General features: G+C 37.1%; 2 protein-coding genes across 5 annotated transcripts in view; one reads left to right on the top strand and one right to left on the bottom strand.

Annotated features, from left to right (window-relative positions):
- LOC127860413 (beta-galactosidase-1-like protein 2) overlaps positions 1-23,519 on the top strand; it is a 51,449-nt gene extending 27,930 nt beyond the window's left edge. The window contains exons 1-15 of one of the 2 annotated variants that reach the window (XM_052398482.1): positions 11,634-11,747; positions 12,951-13,043; positions 13,339-13,420; positions 13,792-13,953; positions 14,436-14,573; positions 14,945-15,037; positions 15,638-15,685; positions 16,245-16,300; positions 20,343-20,495; positions 20,762-20,854; positions 21,213-21,303; positions 21,748-21,841; positions 22,083-22,182; positions 22,297-22,413; positions 23,129-23,519. In XM_052398482.1, the coding sequence (XP_052254442.1) occupies positions 13,339-13,420; positions 13,792-13,953; positions 14,436-14,573; positions 14,945-15,037; positions 15,638-15,685; positions 16,245-16,300; positions 20,343-20,495; positions 20,762-20,854; positions 21,213-21,303; positions 21,748-21,841; positions 22,083-22,182; positions 22,297-22,413; positions 23,129-23,236 (1,335 nt within the window). In that variant the 5' untranslated portion in view covers positions 11,634-11,747; positions 12,951-13,043 and the 3' untranslated portion in view covers positions 23,237-23,519. Of the gene's footprint in view, positions 1-11,633; positions 11,748-12,950; positions 13,044-13,338; positions 13,421-13,791; positions 13,954-14,435; positions 14,574-14,944; positions 15,038-15,637; positions 15,686-16,244; positions 16,301-20,342; positions 20,496-20,761; positions 20,855-21,212; positions 21,304-21,747; positions 21,842-22,082; positions 22,183-22,296; positions 22,414-23,128 lie in introns of those variants that run through there. The other variant, XM_052398484.1, reaches the window with a different exon arrangement.
- The window catches only part of LOC127860412 (uncharacterized), a 395,662-nt gene that overhangs the window by 5,090 nt on the left and 362,642 nt on the right, over positions 1-27,930 (bottom strand). The window contains exons 1-2 of one of the 3 annotated variants that reach the window (XM_052398481.1): positions 12,144-12,231; positions 38-1,522 (exon numbers count right to left, since the gene is read on the bottom strand). In XM_052398481.1, the coding sequence (XP_052254441.1) occupies positions 224-1,522; positions 12,144-12,200 (1,356 nt within the window). In that variant the 5' untranslated portion in view covers positions 12,201-12,231 and the 3' untranslated portion in view covers positions 38-223. Of the gene's footprint in view, positions 1-37; positions 1,523-12,143; positions 12,242-27,930 lie in introns of those variants that run through there. The other 2 variants (XM_052398478.1, XM_052398479.1) reach the window with 2 other exon arrangements.

Here is a 27,930-nt window from a genome sequence, read left to right as displayed (position 1 = left end):
TGTGTTAATTGTATAAAAAGTTTGAACAACAACTGCATTTAAATGTACATATTTTTTATTCAGGCAAATGTTGCGTGCACTATCTTGTACATATAAATATATATATAATAAACAAAATTTCATAGACTCTAGATAATTTAACAAAAGAAAAAAATAACTAAAACATATCACAAACGTGTATAACACGTGTACATTTTCATGCGTGAATAACACGTGTACATTTTCATTCCATAACGTTCCGTTCAAGCACATTTAGTTCAAGATCATCACTCGAGAAGGATGTTGTCGTCTTCATGAAGCTGTCCAAAATCTCGTCTGTTACGGGATCATCTTTTCTACATACTGCGGTGATGACATTTGCGCGTTCACCTGCATTCGAGCTATCGTCCTCGCAACCATCTCCGTCCATTCTTGGAAACGAGCAGTTGAATGAATAATCAAACTCATCGATAACACCCGTAGCTACGCGAGTCGGGAGTGAGAATCGAGTTGCCGGAAGTGAGAATCTTGAAGAGCACTTCCTCAGATCCGAAAACGCAGATTCCCGTCTGAGCGCCGTGGTTCGTGTAAAGTCGATCATATTGGATGGGATGAATTCGCTGTCATCGGAGGCTTCACTCTCTGTGTCCGAGTCGCAGTATCTCTCCCACAGGAAGCGACAGCGCTCCTTCTGGTCGTGGATAGATGATAAACTCTCACGATCGAGACGTTTTCTGTTTGACGTTAGCGTCTGGTCGGCCAGAAATCTGTGCATAATTGCGCTTTTACCCCGGTATTCCTCCAACTGTACGCGATACTCAGTGAGAGTACAGTCCAGACTACGTTTTTGTGCACGTTTGACAGCGACGGGCGTGCTGTGTCTAGGACCGTTGACGTCATCCTCCAGTAGAACAGTGCGATGGCGGTTTTTGGTACATTTGCTGGTCATTTTCTGATTGGATTCCTGACTACTTTCCCCACTGCTGATAGAGTTGTATCCGGTATCTGTGGAGGAGATGGTTCTTGTGGAGATGGCTCGATCCGACATCGTTTTGTGGGGTGTCGTGAACTTGCTTTTAAACGATAACTTCACAGATGTGCTGTTTTCCACATGTGTACCGGATTTGAACGAGCTATTTTCCATACAAGTTGTGGAAACTTTTTTGAGTGTGTTAGGAATATTAGGAACTTGGACTGTCGACATCTTTTTCAACGGAACTTTCCTGAGGAAAGAAAAGGAACCTCGTCTTAAAGTTGCTCCAAGAGATTTTCTCGACCTCTGCATCTTAATCTCGGATCTTTTAATGACGAATTCAATATTCTTTGAAGCTGCGTTAGCGCGCCACACCTTCAGCAGCTTAGTCTTTCCCGGAAGTTCCTTCTCGACACCCTCAGCTGACAGGAATACCGCTAGAGGCACCTGAAGATTAGGCAACTTAGTGATGACGTCAGCGCACGTGGTCTTCTTAGAAACGGCCTTCACAATCCTCACAGCGCCATCTATGATGAACGCAATCTGTTGCGATTTCTTCGATACGTCCATCTAGAATAACAAATGTAAATGAGAGGAAAATGATTGAAACATCATAAAACAACAATCAAATTACATATCAGAGCATGTTTTATTTATACGATTTTCTAATCGGATATATTTTGATAAAGCAATGATTCTAGTGATTTGCTTGTACATACCTCTTTCATATATTGAAACAAGGGAATGTGACGTAGTGTAAAGATGTTTTATGGTTGGTCATTAAGAGATATAGATATAAGAAACAACTTATGACAGTAAATGTTCTTCGACCCACTATATACGTCTCTGGAGTAATTATCTTTCGGTCAATTAACTTGCACAAGTCTCAATCTCAACGGTGTACGACTTAATTATCCGTACTCGAGCACATCAGATTAAGGTCTCACCTTGTCACTACAACATAATAGCCCCTCATTACGGTGTTTTAAGAATTCCACGCTTCTAATTCATAACCTAAAAGGTGCTAACAATATCTTGCTGTTTTGATTGTATCACTGTTTTCCTCTCAAGATACACATCTACATTTATGACGCGTGGTGTAAAACATAGTTAATTTGTTAAAATTATTAAAACACACTGATTGTAACACTTGACAAAATATTTCCAAAATGTATATTATAACAATAAAATACATGTGAATGAGAATGAAGAGTTCACATTTTCAGACTATAATTATATTTTGGCAATAGTCGTTTTCAGTGTTCTAAATGGAATTTCAATTGCGTATTTTGACACGCAGTGAGCGTATCATTTAATACAAAATTGCAAATGACCAGATCAAACTTCATAGTTTTGCAACATCAAACTATTAAACTAATACAAACGTGAAAAACAACATAAAATAAGCTATGCATATATATCATATATTAGTTGTAAGTTTAATTAGTGTTTTAGTGTAGACAACAGCTAAAGTAAAATAGATTGAAATATCCAAGCTACCTTTGATATTAGTTTTTCTGTGATTCGGTGGTATTATACCTCGTTAAAAATGTTATTACACTACAAATACAATTTAATATTAGTAAAAATACTTTCTCACTTATTATATAATATATATTATTCGCATTGAAATATGCATTTACACATGCATGATACAGATTGAAGAATAGGGAATTAGAAACACAGATGCCTGTCTGTATTTTTATATTTAATTGGGTCGTATAGTTTATCCGCGATAAAATAAATTATTAAAAACAGCTTGAACTAGAAATGGCGCGGCAGGGGCCGACGCGTATCCCCACGCCGCATGTTTGACCCAGGGGCGCCCCAGGGTTGGTAATGTGGCCATGCATAGTTGAGATTGACCGTATTGTCATAAGATAATTTCAGTATCAATTAGAAGTGAATCGGTGTAGAAATCAAGAAATCATAGTAAAAGACAATTTTGGGTGGGTGTGGCCTTATATGGGCGGGGCGCCCCAGGGTTGCTTATGGGGCCATACATAATTCAGATTGACCGTATTGTCATAAGAGATGTTCAGTATCAATTTGAAGTAAATCGGTGTAGAAATGAAGAAATTATAGTAAATAGCAATTTTGGGGGCGTGACCTATGTGGGCGGGGCGCCCCAGGGTTGGTAATGGTGCCATGCATAGTTGAGATTGACTGTATTGTCATAAAAAAAGGTTCAGTATCAATTTGAAGTGAATCGGTGTAGAAATGAAGAAATTGTAGTAAAAGGCAATTTTGGGTGGGCGTGGCCTATATGGGCGGGCACCCCATGGTTGGTAATGGGGCCATGCATAGTTGAGATTGACCGTATTGTCATAAGAGAGGTTCAGTATCAATTTGAAGTGAATCGGTGAAAAAAATGAAGAAATTATAGTAAAAGGCAATTTTGGGTGGGCGTGGCCTATGTGGCCGGGGCGCCCCAGGGTTGGTAATGGGGCCATGCATAGTTGAGATTGACCGTATTGTCATAAGAGAGGTTCAGTATCAATTTGAAGTAAATTGGTGCAGAGATGAAGAAGTTAATGTAAAATAACATAAATAAATTAGTGAAAATCTCTGACCCGGCCCCGCCCCAACCCCCATAACGTTTGACCCAGGGGTCAGATCAAAATTCCGTCACTGTCACCGACGCACATATGCTTATAGCTACCATGTATGAACGTTTTAAGGTTCTAGTGCTTCAAGAGTGAGGGCGTAGTTTCATTCTTTATTCTCATTTATATACATACATTACATATTTATAACAGTGACACATATTCCCATTAAAACATTATGTATATAACCGCTCATTATGTTGAGCTATAAGAGATATCGCACATGTTTGCATATCATTACATAAAATATCATTCTCTTATCACTATTCACAATACTAAGAGGTAGAAAGTAAATGCTACGCTTTCTTTAAAAATAAAATAATCAAAGTTTAGACAATGATTGCTGTAAAATGGAGCACTAGCGCGCTAGTAAAATACATTTTCGAGAATCAAATATCATTCTTGATCAGATCAGGAATACACTAGTTATCACTGACTTTCTACATTTACATAAAATTAAATTTTAGATTACACTAAAACATATATGACATTATTTACAAAGTAAAAATTGTCGTCTTTTTAAAATTGCATGACAGGTTTTGGCACATTGTCTTATCAAGTCTTTATTTGAGAACAGCATAGTAAATTGATCTATTTTTGATAAGTTTGGAAACTCCGAATTGCATACAATTGCCTTCGAAAGTATGGTCATTCGCCCCTAATATGCATACCCGGTACCAATAATTTGTTTCGGAAATTTTGCCAGGCGCTAAGTATAAGGGCGGTCGTTGATAAAGTATAGAAGAAACTACTCAGCGGTATTAAATGTGTACACGTATTCAATATGTTATCATGGGTTAAATGTTGCAAAATCCAGCATAAAAACTTATATGCATACATGTATATAATCAAAAGTAGAACATTAATAGATCTTTGATAAGTATGCGCAAATAGTATGTATCACCAATTTCGCTCCTTTGCTAGAGCGTATTGCAATACATATACATCTCTTCCATTATTCAACCAGAGGGTTAGCGGAATTGACTATTCAATACTAGATGTCGGGAAGTAAACCCTCGGCATCGCCTCAATAAAGAAATCAATGGGGGAAGTTAATTCAGATATCTATTGTTTTTCGAGCTTAAAGTCTCTATAACGCTCAAAATCAACTATAATTTCGTAAAGTATTTCGTAAAATAAAGTAAACACCTTAAAGGGGCCTTTTCACAGATTTTGGCATTTTTTTAAAACTTATTCATTAAATGCTTTATATTGATAAATGTAAACATTGGATCGTAAAAGCTCCAGTAAAAAATCAAGAAAAAAATTAAAAAAAGGAAAAGAACATTGCCCGGAGCAGGTTTCGAACCAGTGACCCCTGGAGTCCTGCCAGAGTCCTGAAGTAAAAACGCTTCAGCCTACTGAGCTATTCCGCCGAGTACACATTCTGGACGTATTTTATACCTTATATAAGCAATCTTCGTAGTTTCACAAAATTTAACGACAAAAACAGAACTCTCCAAATTATTCAATCGTTTCGCGTTGCAACGCTTTATAAGTTTTAGGTTTTAAAATCGTCAAAAGATGCATATAATGGCTATATTAGAGCATGGTTAATGTTCAGTATTACTGTTTCCTCACAAATATCATAACTAAAACGAAAACTTACGAATCTGAAACAACTTTTTCGGCGTAAGCTGTATTAAGCCAGCTTTTCACCCTGACTTGACCTTTGTAAGTGTCCAATAATACTCAAATAAAATTTCCCGCGGCTAGGTACGAATGAATACACTTCATTTATTCCATTGGCTGATTTGAGTATAACACCAGAACATTGGAAACATATCCGCGTCTTTGTAACACTGTTTTACTGCATGAAACAATTTTATCTCTAATGAAAAGGCTCAATAGATAGAACAGTTTTACAATTAATTTTCGACATAAATACAGTTTGTGCGTTCACCTTTTATTTTCAGAGAATTACCAGCGCAAAAGCGTTTATACTAAGGCTATGTTGTCATATTTAGTACTTACTTGCATTGCATTTCAACCCGCGAGGTTTCGGGTCAATTCGCGGCCATTTGTGAAAGTCAGAGTTTATATACAGTTCATCACCGGAATTCGCAGAAAGGGGTTGCGATCATTGTGTTACACCGGTCTTACTGACAATAACGTAGTGACTGTAATGCATTGCATTCCAATCCGCAAGGTATCAAGGTCAGTTTGCGGTCAGTTGCAGAAATCTTTATAAACGCCGTCTCGTAAACTTTGTGCACTTGAAGTCTGTTTTGATCAGAAAGATACTAAATAAAGACATTCGGCGATATTATTGTGGTATGTCAATCATCGATTTTTGATATGGTTTCAACATTTGCATGATAAGGACCAATTTTGATAAAATTAATTAGAAATATTTATCCATTTAGACCAGTTTATTAAGCATGAGCACAATTATTCACTATACTATAATTATGCAATTAAATAAGATTCGAGTATTGCCGGCTGACCTATATGCACTCGTTTATTTTCATGTTTCTTGTGTTTTTCTATTCTGTAAATATAGATATCTGAGTAATAATATCACATAAAGCAAAATAAGCCACGAAATCTGGCGCAACACCCCGTAATTGATTTGCTTATGATGTAGCTAAGAACTGCGCAGAAAAAAGGCATTCGCTACTTTTTATCTCATAGAGATAACTTTTGATCGTTCATTAACATCGACCACAATCAACGCCGTATATCTTTTTTAAAGATGTTTCTTGTTTCAATTTTGTCAATTTACCAAAGCGTGAAAAGATCCCTTTAACAATCAGTGTTCCTTATAGCATTAGCCAAAATTTCAACGCTAGATGTGGTATGATTACATAAATTTTTATAGATACAAAATGCTTGTTTTTATTTATTTGTGGCAACAATTAATTCCCGCGAATATATCTATTCATACGACACACGAACACCATTTTAGTGTTCATGTGTCGTATGAATAGATATGCAAAACAATAATAAAAACGAGCATTTTGTATCTACAAACATCTATTTTACCAGACCACATCTGACGTTGAAAGTTCGGCAATTGCCATAAGGGACACTGATTTTTAATTGGTTAAGTTTATTTTACGAACAATTATACGAAATGTTCGTTGATTTTGAATAGTTATGTTACTTTAAGGCTCGATTGGTCATTGTCGGCTCGGGTACTACTTACATGTACCCCGGGTACTCTTAAGTATACTTACATATACCCCAAGTACGGTAAATAAACTAAACGTAACTGGTTTATTAAACGCTTAATCGGTCGTTGTCAGCTTTTTTTTTAAATTTGTTTTATTTAAATTTATGTCAATTTTGTGTAAAATGGCCTCTATATTATCGAAACTCATTAAAAAAGGATGTTGATGCAGTCTTTTTAAGAGAAGTTTGTTTAAGATAATCGGTAGCGCGTTTTACGAAATCGGATTTTGGGCGGGAATATAACTCGGGTACAGTCTAAAATCGACCGTGTACGATTAAGTATACCGGTATTTACCGTACCCGGGGTACATGTAAGTATACTTAAGAGTACCCGGGGTACATGCAAGTAGTACCCGAGCCGACAATGACCAATCCATCCAGCGTTATAAAGCGGAAAGTCTTTAAGTAAATAACTTTAAAAAAGGCATATTGCGAAATAAGAAACGCTCGCAAAACTTAAAAATATAGGATGCCTATGTTTTATGGAATATCTGTCAAATTAACCAATGAAGTGGAATGATTTATTCATTCTGCTGGCGAAAAGTTTCTTTAAGGCTAAGGTTATTTATCAAACCTTGGTTTGACAGCTATACTGAATTCAAGCGAAAAGGCAACCCTTTTTATTTCATTTGTGCATTCTGACGTTGCTTTAATTAATTGCAGACAACTTAAGCCACCGAAATATTTGTAAGTTATGCAATACGTATTGAACTTGGACTTGGTATTCACGTATTGATAGGATTGTGGACTAATAAATAATCCTTGAAATCATCTGTTAAATTCGTACGTGAAGCATCAAACATATAAAATTAGTGAGATAACAGTGGGTACACAGAAAATCTGTCATTATTATGCACTCTGCGGCTCATCACGCTGTGCGCTTTGTTAATTGGCAAACTTGCTGATTACTTAATGGACCATGGATTTCGCAAACACCCATTATGTTGCAAGGGCCAGGTGAGAAAGAAATCTTCTTTGCTCTCGTATGGGTAATTAACTTGCACAACCTGTTGAGTCTCGGACACCAGCTGAGTTGATTGCTCAATTAACACTCATGATGTGATTGTACCGTGTTTGTATATATATATATTTATGTGCTTGAACGAATATGGGATTCGTCATAACTTCGATATCAAAACTAAAACCAGAGCGTTTAATACTTATTCTTAACGATTGCTTGTGCAAAACAGTGGAGGTCCAAAGAAAAAGGTATGTTCATTATTATTATATTATTATTAATTTTATCATCAGCAGCGACAACATGATCACCAGTAAACATCAACAACTTCTTGTTCCATCATCATCAGCACCTACTCTATTATTTTTATTTTTCGTAGTTTGAGCTTCACCACGAAGCCAAACTGCATATAAATTCTTATATGGAAAACACGGCTTCAAATAGCATTCTTAATACAATTAATATACGATAATACATTTAAACGTGAGAAATTTTGAATTTACATTTCCTTCACTTGTCATGGGAACTAACGCGACTTTGTTTAATCACTTGGCTTGGATGTGATGGACTTCGTCGATCACTATTACCAGTTCATTTGTAAAGCTTTCAAAACAATATTGGATCATTGGATTCCAATCAGAGAGAATTTAAATGTTTGTAACAGGTGTATACAGGAATTTAATCGGTAGTGATATAAAGAAGGTATTTACAATCAGAATGTCTTTATTATTTTACGAATTGCACTGTATTATCTCAAAATCGAATAGATGTTTAATGTAATAAAAGAGAACATGTAATTTTTTTCGCTTGTATATGTGGTTCAATGTATCTGTTTGTAGTAATGGCATTTGCGAGGTCAAACAAATCGGACGAGATAGTCTTCGTTTTGGATGGAGCGATCCGCGTAAAGAGGAAAGTCTCCGAGACAACCACATGCTCTGACGTCATCGCCAAGCTGCCTAATCTGCAGGTGCCTCTGGCGGTATTCCTGTCAGCTGAAGGTGTCGAGAAGGAACTTCCGGGAAGGACTAACCTGCTGAAGGTGTGGCGCGCTCACGCAGCTTCAAAGAAGGTGGAATTAGTCATCAAGCGATCAGAGATTAAGATGCAAAGGTCGAAAAAATCGCTCGGAGCGTTATTAAGACGAAATGCAGTTACTATTTTGGCACAGAAGTATCTAAACAAGCTTTCAATGCGAGTATTTCCAGTTCGTCGTCGTTCACAGGAGAGACAGGCCTGCCCTGGTTTGATTGAGGGTAATTACACCTGCATGGACGTGGTCGAACAAGAAGCAAAAATGTTAAATTTTTCAAACGCGAGGTTGTCGCTGAGGAGGAAATTCATTACACCCAGAAAGAACGCAGCGAATCGGACTACTTCTGCTGGTACCATATCGTCTGCGGACACTGGGTATGAATCTTCGATAAGTGGGATTGGCAACCATGGATGCAACGAAATTTCCCTATATAGATCAACGGGGAAACGCCGCCATCGGACAGTTCTGCTGGAGGATGACGTCAACGGTCCTAGACACAGCACACCCGTTACTGACAGGCGCACACATAAACGCAGTGTGGACTGCACCCTCGCAGACTATCTGGAGCAGCTGGAAGAAGATCATGGGAAAACGTTTATTATGCAGAGATTCATGGCCAATGACTCGCATACAAAACGGAGGCGTCTTCAAAGTACGACGCTTTCCGTGTTAGGGGGATCTAGTAAACGCTGTGGCTTCATGTGCGAGAGTTTCTGCGATTCGGACACGGGAAGCGATGCCTCCGATGTTTATGAATATGATCCATTGAATGTGGCCATCTGTATGGAAGAACCCAAACTGAGACGTGCATCTGCTGTAACTAACTTACGACGGTCTCTACTTGCGCGGAGAAAGTCACTTAAAGCCACCATACTTCAACTTCCTGCTTCTCAGACAACCGCACAACTTGAAGACTTTGACTATTCATTCAATGCCTCATTTACTCGTATGGAAGAATTCGCGAATATTAGCGCGAGACTATGTGGCCCGGAAATGTCTGACGTCAATAATCACGTGCATCGCATCAAGGATAACGAGTCATACGAGAGCTTGGACAGTTTTGTGAAGACTAAAACTTTATTGTTTAGTAAAGATATTGAAAATGTGCTTGAGAGGAACATTTTCTGAAAGGTTATTGATACACTTTGTTCCCTTGTATACCAATAGCCGTGGTTTGTGAGGAGCCAAGGTGTTTTCTAGATGCATCTGAGCTGTATAGACCATGTGATTACGTTTTATTATTTCCAAAGTCTATTTTTGCCTTGTGCGATTCTTTTACATGCATGCTTGTTAATTGTTATTGAATACAATCGTTTGTCAAACAATAAAATGTTTTAACAAAACATGTCTTCTACATCTTTACATGATAATGTGGTAAATACCAAACGTAAATAATAACAGTAAACAGAATAAAACACGCGTCCAGGCACACACTGATCGAACTATTAATACTTTATATTACTTTATGAATGATTCAGTATTACGTTGCTGAAGTTGGAAACAGACAAAGTGCTGATAATGGACACTGATAAAATGGCAATCTATTCGTTTGTCATCTGTGGTCTCTCTGGACACGTGTCTTTTTTCGTTCTTTTAATAATTTTAAGTAGAAACGATATTGTATTTAGTTATTCAGAGTAAAGTGAATAGCGAGGAAAGACTGAACAGCTGGATAATCGATATTCGGGGAATACATAGGAATCCTTAACCTGCTATGTTGCTAGTGGTCATACACCCTATTGGGAATACATAGGAATCCTTAACCGCTATGTTGCTAGTGGTCATACACACTATTGGGAATACATAGGAATCCTTAACCGCTATGTTGCTAGTGGTCATACACACTATTGGAAATATGAAGAAAGGTACCATTTACCAAATGGTGTTCGGTATTTAGTAACATACCGATCGATAAACATCAAACCAAGTGATTGGTTTAAATTAGTTTGCCCTTTGTCAGTGGGATACAAGAACACGTCAGTGTTTTATATGAATACTATACATAATAGTAGGCACGGTTTAGGGGGGGGGGGGGTGACATATGGGGCACCCAGCCCGACCCAAAGGTAATTTTATAAGTCCCGTGCCCTGGGCCCCGCCACCCCCTACCCCAGCTGGGTGTCGATTTATTTAATGGGCCTACTGCAAATTTTTCTCTCATAAATTGGCCCACAGTACACTTTCCCTTAATACAAAAGAGCAGACGTGTTTTATTGTCCGTGATAAACAAGGGGATTACTCGCCAGTGGTGATAAGCCCCAAGGCAATGTCTTATCGCCTTGTACACATCCCCGATCAGTCACTTGTGATCCTGAATGCTTTGAAAGTAAGTCCGGAAAACGGTTATCATAGAGATTTTTTACAAGTCCAAGGCCCATAACTTCGCCAAAAAAAACAAATAGCCGGAACGAATTTCATGAACACTTTTTCTGTAGGTCATGTAGGTAGACTCACATACTAAACATCAGTTCGAAAGCGTTGCGTAAAAACCCTCCGTAAAACGGTTATTATTGAGATTGTTTAAGTAAACATGTACAGTACACGATACTTTTTTTATAATTAGTTTATTTTGAAACTTTAGAGGAGGTTTGCAATTAAGAAATATATACTTTTACGGGTATATAGAGGATATTTGTTAATGTCAGTGTAAGATCGATTGTTATTTCACGAGTGATCATAGAAATTATATTTCACGAGTGGCGCAGCCCCCAGTAAAAAAAATATTTTCTATGATCACGAGTATAATAACAAACGATCTTACACTGACATGAACACATTTTCTGTTTCTTTTATGCCCCCTTTTCAAGAAAATAATTAACAGCTGTTTCCCTTTCGCTGAAAAGTTTCCCTTTCTCGGAGTTTTTCCCGTGGCGCGCCTCAATACATTTCAAAGCACAAAATGAGGTCATTAGTATGACGAAATGACGTCATTATACCAGGGAATTTCCAGTAAACACTTTTATAATATAAATAAACGGTGAATTTAAGCATAAATAAAAAGAAAATGTGTTGGATTCAGTGGTATGTCGATTTTAATTCACTCGTAAGCATAGAAAATATATATAAAATTATTTATGATAATCTAAAAATAGAAAAGGAGTTCGGAGAATTTGTTCTTTTCATCGGTGAAAATAACAATTTTTTATTTTCACTGCTGTTAATTCACTGCAGAAATGTCATGTTTTATCATTAGGTATAAAAAAATGTATGTCATACTTCATGATACATTTCTTAATAAAAGTTTTTGATGTTGAAAGTTTGCTTTCCTTCATTTTTTTCATACATTTCTGAAATTTAAAGCTGTAAACGTTGATGTGAATTTGACACTACAGTAATGTTTAAAGCTTAAGACTTCAGAAATTTACTGATTTGTTATATTCCATACATGTATAATACACAATATTTGTAAGCACTAACCTTGAAAAGTGCCAAATTCAAACAAAAAATCGGGAGGAGAGACCCCTCTCGCACCATCCCCGGTTGGGCACCCCAGTCAAAAATTCTTGTGTACGGCATGTATATTGCATATAACCTATGTTGGGAATTTTACAACAGCGCATTGTAAAAATAAGTTTACCCCTCGACTGATCAGTATTGCAAGGTATCAACTAATGGTACCGTTTTATTATATTCGCAAATGGGATGCTTAGCTGTATAGTTCTGCATTTTTTTGACATAAAGTCACATGGTTAAAATATGTATGTATTTCGAAATTCGATGAAGTAACTTAGAGTTCGTGCGCTTGTATTAAGGTTGGTCCGCGTTGCTACAATACACGTCCTTTGAAAGTAATTTGAAGAATCACAAAAATTGTCATGAATTGATGAATTATGTGGAACGAATCGGTGAATGGATATATGAACGAACGAACGTACTCACGAAAGTACGAACGAACGAATAAACGAACGAAAAAACGAGCAAACAAACGAACGAACGAGTTGACAAACAGCTTAGTTAACTTTCAATTGAACCCCCATCCATCCATTCAAACATGTCTGGAACCGCCCCTGTTACATATTTAGGCTATAGATCTATGTCTATCATTTGTAGATTTAGTTTTTTATTAATCAAACGTTTTGTTAATTGATATGTCTTGATTACCGACAGAGAAACTGGTCATTATTTTTTCGGCGATATCACGGTTTCCGATAATTTATATTTAATCGTCTTTTGTATCCTTCTCTCCCGATTGTAATTCTTGATGCAGCGAACCTTGTGTTTCAGTATTCGAAAGGGGGTCCGATCATAGCTTTCCAGATCGAAAACGAGTTCGGGTCATACAGCACGGACGTTGCCCATCTCCACAAAATCAAAGAGGTATTGACGACTTTTAAGTCCTTAAAAATAACGCCAATACATATATAAACACGGGAAAACAGTTCGAAGTTGCGGTAAGCTCATAATGCCAAACGTTGCATATGACAATACTATACAAGTTAGAGACACGGTTCCTATGAATATTCGTGCGAGATAACAATTTTGATTTACAAACATGCCGTTGTTAACAATATAACACTTCTAATCGTCTTAAAATATTTATGTTTATTATGTGATAAACGTTATTGTTCAATACTTTAATACGCGGATTGCCATATGATGTCTCTATTTGCAGATGTATGAGAAGCATGGACTGACGGAGCTGTTCCTGACCTCTGATAACATGGCAGGCCAGTCCAGAGATGTCTTCTACCAGCGTAAGTTTCCACGTTTACCGTATATCACACTGATATGCCATTCACTTTCATTCATTAAGTATGAAATGGGCTGATTCGTCGGTTTGAATACCTCGTGCGTGTTGAATGGTGGAGCTAAATCTTATGAACTTATTATGTTCAATGCACAAAACCGCTTCCTTTACATGGAGAGATTGCCGTCCAGACGTGATCTTAAAAAATACATGTAAAACGGTATACTACAAATGTAGAGTTGTACAGATTATTTAAACATAATTTTTAATAAATTTGTATACGCTTTGCTTACAAACGTGATACTTACTATTGTAAAAACACAGAATTGTATATACCTTGTATGTAGTTTAAAAATAATGTAACGTTTGCATTTGTAGACGCATTGCCTACGGCGAACTTCAAAGATTATTACAAAGAAGGGACGGTTTTGTTCGATCAAATCCGAAAGTGGAGCCCAAATTTCCCCATCATGGTGACTGAGTTTTGGACCGGCTGGTTTGACCACTGGTTGTTCCCACACAGTGGGCTTGACGTCGAAGGTTTCATCTTATTGATAATCTCTTAATGATTAATCATGCTTTTTTCCTAAAAAATATGTGTATTCCGCGACTTTCCCACCACGACCTTCACATTCGTCGTTTTCATAAATTGAAATTCAACATATTGTTCGTTTTCATTTCAACACGTTTCTGAAAATCGTTTCAGATGAACCGATTGATCTTCAACATTGGGTCGATATATGTATGCACCCAATTTGTGTTTTGTAGAATAGGCCGTGATGTCCCGACATACCAACGGGGCTTAGTTGTATGTTCGTTAGTCTCGTCACAGATTACACTTTGCTGTTCCGCATACATTAGATTTTCGTTTCAAGAGACTGTATTTACACGAAAATTTACTTAAAAGCGGAAACTGTCGTCCCTGCACATGCTATTCTGGGACGACACTTTAAGCACGTGCCCATAAGCCCAGTGTTTGAAGAACGAGGCTCATATCTATATTTATTTTTCGTGTCTTATAGAATATGCCCGTTATCTACGGGAGATATTGAAGTCTGGTGCCTCTCTAAACTTCTACATGTTCCACGGAGGGACCAACTTTGGCTTCATGAATGGCGCAAATAAGGATTCTTTCTACTCGCCTGACGTAACAAGCTATGGTACGTAGCATAGACGTCATAAACGCATACGTAGCATAGACGTTATTAACGCATGCTACGTCTGCTTTTTGTATCTTTTTCCGTTTTTTGTTTTCGTTAAAAAATCTTTCCGTGCACGCAAAAGCTGATAGTTGAAAGTTGAAGCTTACGTTCTTGTATTTATTATTAAAATATCTTAAATAATAATACATTGTAAGTTTGAGTACAATGATGCACAAATTGAACGATTAGTAATACATGATTATTTAGACGAAGTTAAGTCATTAGTGTATAGTTCTGTTTGTTTGTTAGACAATAGGAGTGATTAACGATTTGGTTATTGACACTTATTGAAATAACGTAATAAACTAATAAGCATTGTCTTTACCCAGACTACGACGCACTGTTGACAGAGAAAGGCGACATTACACCAAAATATTTGAAGACTCGAGAACTTCTACTGGAATATGTGTATAAGCCCGCAGGTAAATATTCATCCATTTAATCCATTCAGTGCAGCGACAGTTAAAACCGAGTTGCAGTGACACGTGGGTGCTTCATGGCTAAGAATATGCATGCTTACATGTATGTACCGTGAGTCTGGTGGAAGGTTGATACAGCATGGATGACACGATATATATTGATCGAAGGAATCATACACGTATAATTTATATTCCGGAAATATTAAGTTTAATGAGATAGTTCTAAACGTATTTTAAAGGGGCATTCTAGTTTGTTATGGCACTTATAACAACATTTTTCCATAAGTTTACCTGTTATTAAGTCTGTGCAACGATCAACAATGTCCATAGGAACACGGTTGTAATAATGATAATGATAACACAAATACCTACAATATCAACAATGATACTACTACTACTACTACTACTACTACTACTACTACTACTACTACTACTACTACTACTACTACTACTACTACTACTACTACTACTACTACTACTACTACTTATACTACTACTACTACTACTAATTATAATAATAATAATAGTAATTATAATAATAATAATAATAATAATAATAATAATAATAATAATATGAAAATTTATTAAAAAAAATAATTATAGGCCAGACGCTTCCAGAGATCCCAGGAAATCAGGATCAAGCCGCCTACGGTAAGCATGCCCGCGTAGAAGTTATTTCATGCATCAAGAACAAATTATGGACCATTATATATTTATTAATTCATAACAATTAAGCAAAATTGAAATAAGCACGATGTAATATATTAAGTACACTCGGAAACAACCAAAGAGAAACGTTAAAATACATTTCTATTGACCACGACCGTGTAGGGTTTTTATACTAATGCAAACTAACCAGTGACCCTCTGGTCATCAGTCGTGGACAGATAATTATAACAACAAATACCAAAGGTTCCAAACTGTATGGTAAACACGTACAAAATAAAATATCTGAAGAAAACTGAAACTAAAAAAAATTGAACGAAATTACTACGGGACCTGAAACTTTTAAAACTGCAACTTAGATTACTGAAACAGAAGTTTAGAGCGGGTAGTTTAAAGATCAATACTTAACTTCCGTTCCTACCTCCTCTCTGATACGGAATTTAATAACGAATAATTATTTATCTAGAAGTGTGTTTTGAAGTGGGTTATCTCGGTGACATTTCAATTTCAATCTTAAATGTAAAGCTGCGTTTATGTCTTTCAGGAAACGCGAGCGTTAGTGGATACATCCGCCTTGACGACTATCTAACCAGCGTAACGGTAGTATACTAAACTATCTATTTGTAAGAATCATTGACATTTACGCTAATATAACACTAGTCAGTAATAATGCTCTTTCATACAGGCAACCCCTAGCGCGTTTTAAAGGGGCATGGTATGTAAAGATTGCCTTTTATGATTGCGTATATTTCATCTAATGGTACTCGTGATTCTATTAGCATATGCTAAACATATGTTTTACCATTTTATAACATAGGTTTTGTCGTGTATCGATATCAGTAAACTGTAGTAAGTAATCATAACCGTTCGTGTATCAAAACGTATTGTGCAACCCAATATCAGACGCTCTTCCTTTAAGTCAGCGTTCTATTTATTTTTACGAAAATCCTGAACATGTGAGCAGAATACCACAACAATCAGTGAATTCAGATGTACAAATGCGGTTGCTTACGTGGATCTACTTTATATCAATCAATATTGTTACATAAGTTGAAACAGAAACAGATGCGCATGCATTATGTGTACAATGATAGGAATTAATTAGTTATCTGTGCATGTAGTATACTTATATTAGAAAATAAGACGATTCGATTAGTTTTGAAAAGGAAAATGTGAACGTTGGAAGAAATGCCACTAACGATGGATATGTTACACTTTGAAAAATGTGCTGAACTCCATGTTACTGATTTAGAGGTTAGTAAATCTGTAACGGAACTAAGCGCTATCACTAATAATGCATCTGCAAGAAAGTCTTTGGACAACGTGCCGTACTTTGACGAGACGTCGCTGATATTCTCGGAGCAGTACTGTCGCTCTCTGGGAGACACTAGGCAGGGGGTCGGGGCGCGGCAGCAGTACACGAGAAACAATGAGATTTTCGAGAACATATTTTACTACGTATACCACGAGGACCTCGAAGAACCAAACGAAGAATACCTTAAATTAAAAGCTAATAATATAGAGTCTATAACGTCGTTTGAGTGTTGCCCGTGTAATCTCGTGGGCGTTAAATCGGACTCGAAGGGATTTTGCGTTGAGTGCAGGATTTATTTATGTATCGAGTGCCTCAAAACCCACGGACGCGTGAACGCGAAGTACTCAAAGTGCACTAAACCCATTCCAAAACCCAGGAAAACTATACAAAATCTCTCAGAGGAGCGACCCATTGGGCATCGCGAGGCAGATGTGCAGTTACACAAACTGGAAAGTGTGTGCAATAATGAAACAATTAATGATTGTGAACCGTGTGAACTGTCGTGTAGTAATCAAAGTGACATAAAAACAGAGGAAATAAGCACTTCAGAACAAAGTTCAACAACGTCCAGCGAGTCCGGCTACGCTTGCAGTTCTGGTTTTGCGCCAGTGACTCTTATCCCACGTGGAATTTGTAATAGTATTCAGAAAAAGGAATTAGTTAAGAAAAACTCCCGGAAAACATGTAAAGTAAAATACAAAGTGGACGTGATAAGTTTTCTCCCAAAAGACAAGGTCATTACTGGGATGACTATGCTGTACGAAGGCTCTGTGATACTTACGGACAATAAGAACAAGACCTTAATACGGATTTCACCGAAACGAAACGTACGAAATAACGTTACTGTTTCGTCTTCACCTTACGACGTAACCGCCATCGGCTTCAACGAAGTTGCCTTTACGCTTCCATCAGAGTCAAGAGTGCAGTTCGCAATTGTGGACATTGACAGTATAAAGTTAGGGAAGAAAATCAACATTCGTGACAAATGCTACGGCATCACGGCGTGGAAAGAGATGATAGCTGTTTCTTGTAAGAAATCACGTAAAGTGAAACTTCTCAATAGATGCGGTGAGTGCTTTGCGGAAGTGAAGAGTTCAGCGGAGTACCCATTCTGTCCCGATAAAATAATTATAGACCAGGCGGATGGTCATTTGTACGTAACAGATACGGTGGAAAATCGAATACAAATCTTCACTATTAGCAAACAAAAGATTGAGCACGTGAAGACCAGCATAAAGTACTTTCAGTACGGTAACCCATCCAGTCTCGCCATTTCCAGTCTTGGCCACCTCTATGCCTGCTACTCATACCGCAGGTGCGTGTGCAGGTTTCCTAGAAACATGACCTCCGTGGAAGAGCTTACCGAGATAGAAGAGACGCCGGATATGATCTGCGTCGGGGGAATCGACAGCGACCTGTTGTCTGTCTTTAGCAAAGAAGGATATTTGACAGTTTATGAAACTGATCCAAATTAAAATGAACTGTTTTTATAAGATTTCGACTGACACCTGATGATATGTTCCTCCTATAAAATTAGTTTAAGAAGGTGAATTACAGCATTCTACATGTTCTTGGTGGCTTTATTAAGCTAATGCCAAAATTGTTGGATTTAGTTTAAAGCAAATTTCACTTCCACCATGTTGGACTGGTTATGTTTTATGAAAATCTGTATTAACTTTATGCTGGCCTGTTAATTCTCCTTAAGGAATTCGCTTTATGTTCAAATAGGTCAACATAGTGACTATTTTGCCAGCCTATAGAAGCATCAACATCACGATTTACCTGTTAACACCACAATCCCTTTCAACAATAAAATTATGAAACAATTGAGTGAATTACTTGTGTACAGTGTCAAATAACGAATCAAAATATATGTAGTAACATTCGCATATCATTATTACATTCTCACGTAGGCAGTCCAATGGGAAAATAACCATATTACATGTACCTCGTTGTACAATAATACAGACCTTTCAACTTGTTTACTAAATCAACGCGACTTGCACAGCTTTGCGAAAATTAATGATATAACGTTACAAAATATGGATTATATAGGTTATTTGGTTTCCCTTTTATCCGTACATCACACATTGGCATCAGCCGTGTTTTGATATTATGGCTATACGATTTTAAGGCGCAGTTTTACAACGATTAATTGACCTGGCCTTGATTAATATATTTCAATAAAACGTCAGATAGCATTCATAAGTTTACTATAACGACTCGTAATAAATAAATACCAAAGGAAAATTTCAAATAGTTTATATAAAGTCGCTTTATATTAGTATGAAGTCACGTAAGACCGGCCTTTATTCAAAACCGGAAGTTGAACATGCGTCATCTTCGTCGACAAATGCCATCGGATTGTTGTTGTTTTTCTAATCGAAAATAAAACAAACACAGGTTGCTAGGCTTCATGACATTTTATTTTTTTCGTTTTATTATCCAACAGAATCAGAGATATCGCTTGTTCACAAACATCGCCTATGAATAACAATAACAAAACGTTTGAATCTGTTTTGATATACGCGAACCATGACATAAATAAATAACCCAACAATGCTGCAGTCTTTACTTTTCGCTTTGTTCGATAAAGGATTATTGTAGAAAACCAAAATAAACATTTTTGTAAGAGTTGATAACATGTACATACTAATCATATTTATAAAAAGCAGTTTATCATACCGGTGTACATCATGGTGATATTCCAGAAGACAAATTATCGTACGATAAAGAATAAATCTGGTTTGAATAACCGATACCATTGAATACATAATGTAAATTTTTATACTTGATGAACCTATACATATTGCACCTAGTAAGAGCAATCGATGTATAACAATCAAGTGAAGACGCCTCTTTATGGAGGATCTTATAACGAAAGTGTCGAAAGAAATCTCATGTAGAAGGGTTGATCAGTGTGCCAGGAAGTTACGCACTACATGCGTATTTCATAATAGTACAGTTCACATGTGTTATGTTTGAAACGATAATGATAATAAAATAGAACCCGTCCCTTGAGTTTGTCTTCACCGTGTTGTACGTTGTATTGTCATGAGACTGCTCGTTGTTCTTTATAGTCGCATTACAAGCTATACTGCGATAACTGTAGATCTATCAGGCTTTTAATTAAAAACATTATTACGGCATAAATAGTTTTTGAACTATTAGAATTGTTCTGTTTCAATAGGTCAAAACAATAAGGGAAATTGACACTGTTCAATGTCGTAAATTGATACAGGTTCTCTGAATCAAGTTTTTGCAATAATTTCCACAATCACCGCAAACTACACAAATCATTAACTATATTTTTTTCCAAATGTGCAGCCCGTCTCACTCGCGTCCCCGATGCCAATGGAAATGTTGAACATAAGTGGGCGTGGTCACGGACAGAGTTATGGATACGTCCTCTATCGCGCCAACATACCACGTGGTGCGTCACAGATCGCGTTCGCCAATATACCAACAGACAGAGCACAGGTACACCACTGGCACAACAACTGAATTATCGATCATACTATGAACATGCGATTTTAATGTAAGTTAAATAATGTTTTTTGCATTATAATTAAGAAATACAATTCTCCAATGAAGATGTTTATTAAACTGGGTGTACACGTGTTTTAAATATTAATTCTTTAGGTTCGGAAGTAAATGCACAAGTAGATAGCTTACTTACCGGTTTAATCGTGTATAAATCTTCAAATAGTAAATTACATGTGATGTATACGATAATTGTCGAACAGATATTCCTTAACGATCAAGAAGTTGCTACCATGGACTGGAATACTAAGAGCCTTTTAGTATCTCTACCAAGACGGCCGACCGACGATGGAAAGGTAAATTTACACACATTCATTTTCTTTGCTGCGTGAAAACATTGACATTTGCGGCATTCATATAGTTTTTATGTATAACGCGTTAGAGGGAATATTTGATGGTTTTTAATATCAGTTTGAAAAGTTTGTCGGGTGTGAATATTGGCTTACAAAATTCGTGCCGGGCAAATAATTAGAATATAATTGGGGAGCGGTTTGAATGCGTAACTGAACTTGTAACATTGCCAGTGATGCGATACAACTTTGTCTGATCTATAATCATCACAAAAGATTATAAAATGCAATAATATTCCCTTGATTATTGTTTTTTTAGAGTTTGATATTCAGAGTGACACGCACTTCTATTTTCTTTCCACAGAACACTGCACGTCTGGACATACTGGTTGAAAATCATGGTCGCGTCAACTATGGCACCAGAGAATCCGGGGTACTTAACAACGAGAGGAAAGGTGAACAGTTAACATGAGTCGCGTTCTGAGAGAACTGGGATTAATGCATGTGCGTAAAGTGACGACACTTTACGCTTTAATGGTATTTTTAGTTTCTAGGAAGTCCCTCCTTACCGAAAATAAAGTTTAGGCGGAAAGTGTCGTCCCTGTCCGCACAGGCTAATATGGGATGACACTTTACGCACATGCATTAAGCCCAGTTTTTTTCAGTACAAGGCTCGCATTATCTTATACTTACGATACTTGGGGAACATCTCTTAGTTTTATTACGTACAATAACGATAAATTAATTAAACAGCATAATTATGTTCGTTAAATGAATGCCCTTTTAAGGTTCAGAGCTTATATGGCCGATTTGAAAGGGCATGTTCTTATTAATTTGTTGTTTCTAAGCACAAGTATTTTAAGGCCCGTTTATTCAATAAGGTATGTCTCCGTGTGCAGGTATTCGTGGGGAGGTAACTGTAGACGGTCGCCTTCTCAAGAACCTGACCGCGTATCCCTTAGAGTTCAAGACGACATGGTCATCATGGTCAAGGTGCGTATCAGTATCCGTGGTATTGTGGTTTTGCGCGTTGAGCGATGGCAACTTCGATTGCAGGCTTAACCTTACGCTGAACTCATATTAATGCATTTCCACATACGAATGTTAACACAGGCTCATATGAACAACCCACATGAGATTAATAATGTTGACCGAAGATCAATCTCTGAAACCAATTATTGTGTGGCCGTTGTGTGTTTGTTTCAAAATTGAATGTACATGTACGTCGTTTAAGGACTGACTGGAATGCGGGGGACAACGGGACGGGGCCCGGGATCTTCAACGGCTCAGTGACCGTTAGTGGGCAGCCTAAGGACACATTCCTGTTTATGAAGGTACGCGTCAGTGTATTTGAATGCAAATGGTACGCGTTGTTATTCAAAGATACAATCCACATCAAGCAATTTTAGAAGCTATATATGCATACATTAATTTTCGTGTTTCCACAGGACTGGGGCAAAGGCATCGTGTTCATCAACGATTTCAACCTGGGCCGCTACTGGTCCGTGGGCCCACAGCAGACGCTGTATGTGCCGGCAGCGATACTCCGCGAGGGAGATAACCAGGTACAAGTAAATTAACCTCTCGCTAGTTACATCCCCTCCATGTAATAACGTAACCAACCCGCTTTCGATCACATGTGGTTAGCGTGTGGCTATGATACTAATTATTAGTAAAACATCATTTTGAATGAACAATAATCAAACTATAACGAAAAATCAACTTCTCTGGAAAAAAAACCCATTTCACTATCAAATATAATAGTGATATACATTTTTGTATTTCTATATATTTGACAGTGAAATTTCTTTTTTCTGAGAAGTTGATTTTTCATTATAATTGGACTTTTTTCATTCAAAATGATGTTTTAACTAATTATTATCTTAGCAATACTCTAACCACCTGTGCTTTCGTTCGGGCTCAACACTTCGTCGAATCGCTGCAGTTGTATTCGACGAGCATAATGGTGACACATTAAACAACAACGAATTAGCATGTACTCCTACTCCGTCAGCGACTGACGAGTGTACTAGGCATGCACTAAGTTAACCGAGATCAGATGTATACTTGTCGCCGTTTCATGTATATTGATGGACTAGTGAAACTAGTTGACTCAGCGTACTTAAGTCTTAGTCAACTTTGCCGTGCACGTTTGTGAACTTAATGATTCAATATAAAGTTTAAAATTCTTTCAGCATCAACACGTCTTACTTGCAGCGCAATAACCATCTTCACGCTCACGCTATTCTGTGATCATGTGATGTTTCGTTTTGGTTTCAGATCGTTTGGTTCGAGCATGAAAAGAAGGGCACGGAGCCGATTTTCACGGACAGGCCGATTCTCAATGTTATCGATCAGTCAAAAATCAACCTTCAAGACCTTGCATAACGATCATAGATCGAAGAATTGCAATTTTGGACACTAGTTTCGTATAACCGCAATACCGTACCTAGATGGCCGTTTAGATAAGCTATGATTTTTGTTGTTTTTTATTTTCGCAAATATGCAGTTTAGTTTTATTATAAACAAGACACTTGAAGACAACAATAGCGATCGACAAGACCGTTTTCTTTGCCTTTAATGTACCTTTAAATAGAAACGATTGTGCGTAATTAGGTTGTATTAAAACGTAGACCTGAACAACAGGTCCTGCGATTAAAAGAAAAATTCTTGTGTTTGTTGAGCATATCTCGAACTGGCTTACAGTTTGTCGAAAAAAATAATGATAATTTCTGTTTAATGACGAACAAACAAGCACATTTATCGAATTGCTCCTCCACTCCCACCCGCAATAATGGATTGGTACTGAATAACTGCTGTAACGGTGCGCAACGAAATTTGCAAGACCTTGACCATGTCATGCATGTGCATCAATGGCGATAACGACGAACAATTGCATCAGTGCATTTGAAAATTCCTTAATGCTTGATAAATCCAAATACGTTAAGGTATATTTCTTAAACTACATGTATATGTATCATTTAACTTAAGTCTTTGACCTTGACCCTAGATATCTGATACATAGCCAAATAAAGAAGAAATGTAGGTCATATCCGAATACCTCAATGCATAGTGAAGCAATCGTAAAAATTGTAATCTTTGACCTCAATGTGTAAGAAGAACAACTGTAGAAAGTCATATCCGCATCCTCTAGAGTTATGCGTCTTTACAGCTCCAGATGATAGAGAACACGCAAATTCGTTGAAATGGTACCCCCGCAAAATAAATGTTGATGGATGGGTGCAAATCCTCGATATACGGTATAACCATAAAACTAACAAGGGCTGTTTGTAAAACATGCATGCCCCCCATATGGGCTGTCAGTTGTAGTGGCAGCTATTGTGTGAATACGTTTTTTGTCACTGTGACCTTGACCTTTGACCTAATGTAAATTATCATCCGGAAACCATTGTACTATTTCGAGTCACTGTGACCTTGACCTTTGACCTAGTGACCTGAAAATCAATAGGGGTCATCTGCCAGTCATGATCAAGGGGGGAGTGAGAGGGGGTATAATGTGGGGTGTGGTAATTTATAAGATGTCTAAAAAAATAATATTTTTTTGTTTAAAAAAAAAATTGGGGGGGGGGGGGGTGGGGGGTAGGGGGAGTGAGAGGGGGGTAAAATGTGGTGTGGGGTAATTTATAATATGTTAAAAAAAAATGGGGGGGGGGTGGGGGATGAGAGGGGGGTATAATGTGGGGTGTGGTTATTTATAATATGTTTAAAAAAAAATTGTGGGGGGTAGGGGGGGGGGGGGAGGTGAGAGGGGGTAATAATGTGGGGTGTGGTAATTTATTAGATGTTTAAAAAATTTTTTTTTTTTTGGGGGGGGGGGGGGTGGATGGTGGGAGGGGGTGGGGGTAGGGGGGCGGGGGGTGAGAGGGGGAATAATAAGGGGTGTGGTAATTTATAAGATGTTTAAAAAAAAATTGGGGGGGGGGTGGGGGGTAGGGGTGAGAGGGGGTAATAATGTGGGGCGTGGTTATTTATGAATGGGGGGTGAGAGGGGGGTTTAATGTGGGGTGTGGTTATTTATTACATGATGTTAAAAAAATGGGGGGGGGGGGGTATCCTCTATTCATTTAACATGAAATTTTAACTTATTGCATTTGTTTCCCCTGTATACAAGAAATATATAATAGTGTATTACCTCCCCTGTCCTGCTTATATTTATATTAATCAACAAAATTAAACATTAACACAATATTTAATATACAAAATATACAAAAAAAATCATATTGTGATAATATTTTTACTGATCCACTTTATTTTACTCAAAGGATGATGTTTCATTGGACTGATAATTATAGATTTAGGATTACAGACCAGTTGCTTCAGTTATATTGTTCAGAGTTCGCCCTGTATGCATTCTTGAGTTATCATCCAAAAACCATTTTACTATTTCGGGTCACCGTGACCTTGACCTTTGACCCAGTGACCTCAAAATCAATAGGGGTCATCTGCGAGTCATGATCAATGTACCTATGAAGTTTCATGATCCTAAACCCAAGCGTTCTTGAGTAATCATCTGGCAACCACCTGGTGGACGGACCGACATGATCAAAGCAATATACCCCCTCTTCTTCGAAGGGGGGCATAATTAAATAACGGGCAATTTTTCTCATTGATATTTCTACAACCATGAAGTTGCATGTTGAATTCTTGAAGCGTATCTGAGATATAACCTTGAAAAGTTACATTATAAAAACAAAGGGCAATAAATCTTATTTCAGAAAGTGGCACTTCTCCTTATTAATATGTTAGTCTTGCATGGTATCCGAGATATAGCCCTGAAAATTAAATGAAATAAAAAACAAAGGGCAATAACTCTGATTCAAGAAAGTGCAGTGTAATGGTTTTTATTCGTGGCACTACCCCTAATTGGAATCTATACACCTATGAAGTTTCATGCTTTTAACTTCTATAGGTTCGGAGATATTGCACTAAAGTTTCGTGACGGAAGGACTACGCCAATTCTAAAACCTGAGATAACTGTGGCAAGTTTTATGGCCGAGACTCCTGTTATTTGAGATATACAGATGAAGACAGAACAAAATCCTTGATAAAAGGGTATTATCAAGTCGAAAATAGCAGTAACTCAGTTATTGAAAAATGGTTTGCATGGCAATTCGACGGGCGTTATCTATATGAACACTTTACTGATACCTGCCCAACCAGTTCAAAGATATAGCTCCAAAAGGATGCTTTTCCCCCAGTCACAACTGGACTTTTTGCAAATGGATTGCGACGGCACATGACGTCAATCATCCCATCATCAATATATACACTCAGTTTCACTGAATTCAGACCAAGCAGTTAGGAGATATTTAAAGCTTTGCTGACGTTATAAGCGTCGCTCTGGAGAGCGGCGACTAGTATGTAATGCATTTTTTTCACTTGTGGGAGGAGAAGTTATTTTACGGATCAATGTATATATTTTTGTTTTAAGAATATCTTGCATAGTGGTGATTTTTTTTTGTAAATTAGTGTAAATAAGTACTGCATTTGTCCCTATTAATTTATTACAACATTTATTGCCAATAATGCAAAGCTAATTGTTTTAATTAATAACTGATCCACAACTGATTACAGGGGAAAGATCACAGGGACTGGGCAAATACGCTAAACTTTCTGGTTTTGTATAAAAACAAAATCAGAATATATTTATTTTGTTTTTTTCTAATTTGCTTATTTAGTGGAGAATCAATGTAGTACGATATTTGACAACCTATCGCGCAAGCAAGTTTATCGGAAGGCGTAGTGGTACGAAAATGTACATATATTAGTTTATTAATAGACATATAATAACGATCGCTATACACAACTTCACCAAATAGCAACCCATAAATGATATCAGCCGGAATAACTCAGAAGAGCGTTAGACTGAAGTTGCTTACGCAACAATCATCTAAAGGCCCCCGGTTCAATCCCGGGTTCCAGCACTAACGGAACAGTTCGGCGGCTGACAATTTTTTCAGTCAGGTTAATAAATATAATAAAGCTTAATTTTATGTAGACATTTTAAAATCCATTTTACTACAATTGGACATTTTTATTAAAATTAATGGATGCCGCGTGTTGACAACGTTAATTAAAATTTCTTACATCACTTAAATCTCTTATAAAAAACAAGTGTTTTTATATTAACAAATAAATGCAAACAACACATCTATTAACCATTTATTTTTATGGTTGTCTATCATAGGCCCTAAGTACTATCTCTACCATATATAGAGCGCGACACGTATTATTGATTGTAACAATGAGTTGCGATAAAGGAAGGGGCTGCTTATCAAGGAGGAGCTGTGTCCCAGCAACCCGTTTCCCTAGAGTCAAGCACTCCTCGGAGTTTGTTTTTTTAAGAACCACATATAGAGTGCGAAGGTGTTATGGGCCCTTTAGCATTATCCGACCATTACGTCCATAGTTATCTTCCTTAGAATTTGAGAAATGTTGAAATCGTTGTTCGAAGTCCAAATTTTTCATCCGATTGTTCCCAAACTTGCACAGGTTTTTTATCAATGAGGACCCAACCCAAACTCTATATGAGCAATATCGGACCATAAGTCCAGAATTATGTCTCTTTGAATTTAAAATAAGTGAAAAACTGCTTGGCTCGGTGATTATGTCAACATTTTTCATCAGATTCTTTCCAAACGTACAGTGTCTTCATATCAATGAGCACTTTTACCTCATTTAAAATGAGAAACATCGGGACAATAAGTCCAGATTTTTTTTCTATTAAATTTGACAAAATAAACAATTTCCACTTGTTTAAAAGATTTCACAACTTTCGTCTGAATCTTTCCAAACTTGTTTAGTATTTTTGTATCAGTAATACTCGAACCCTATTGAAAGTGATGAATATCGGAGCAATAAATTTTTTACTGAATTTCAAAGTATTGTGAAATGCAGCTTCTTTATGCAATTTACAGTTTTCATTCATTTTTTTTCCAAACTTTCACAGTGTTTTCATATCAATGAGTACTCGATCCCTATCGTAAATGAGCAACATTAGAATAAGAATCTTCTCCCATTGAAGTTGAGAAAAATATGAAATTACGCTTACAAGATGAAGC

The sequence above is a fragment of the Dreissena polymorpha genome, chromosome 15 (genome assembly GCF_020536995.1).
Source record: "Dreissena polymorpha isolate Duluth1 chromosome 15, UMN_Dpol_1.0, whole genome shotgun sequence".
Lineage (NCBI taxonomy): Eukaryota > Metazoa > Mollusca > Bivalvia > Myida > Dreissenidae > Dreissena > Dreissena polymorpha.
The sequence above is the reverse complement of the archived record's forward strand: the minus strand, read 5'-3'. Positions and strand labels throughout refer to the sequence as shown.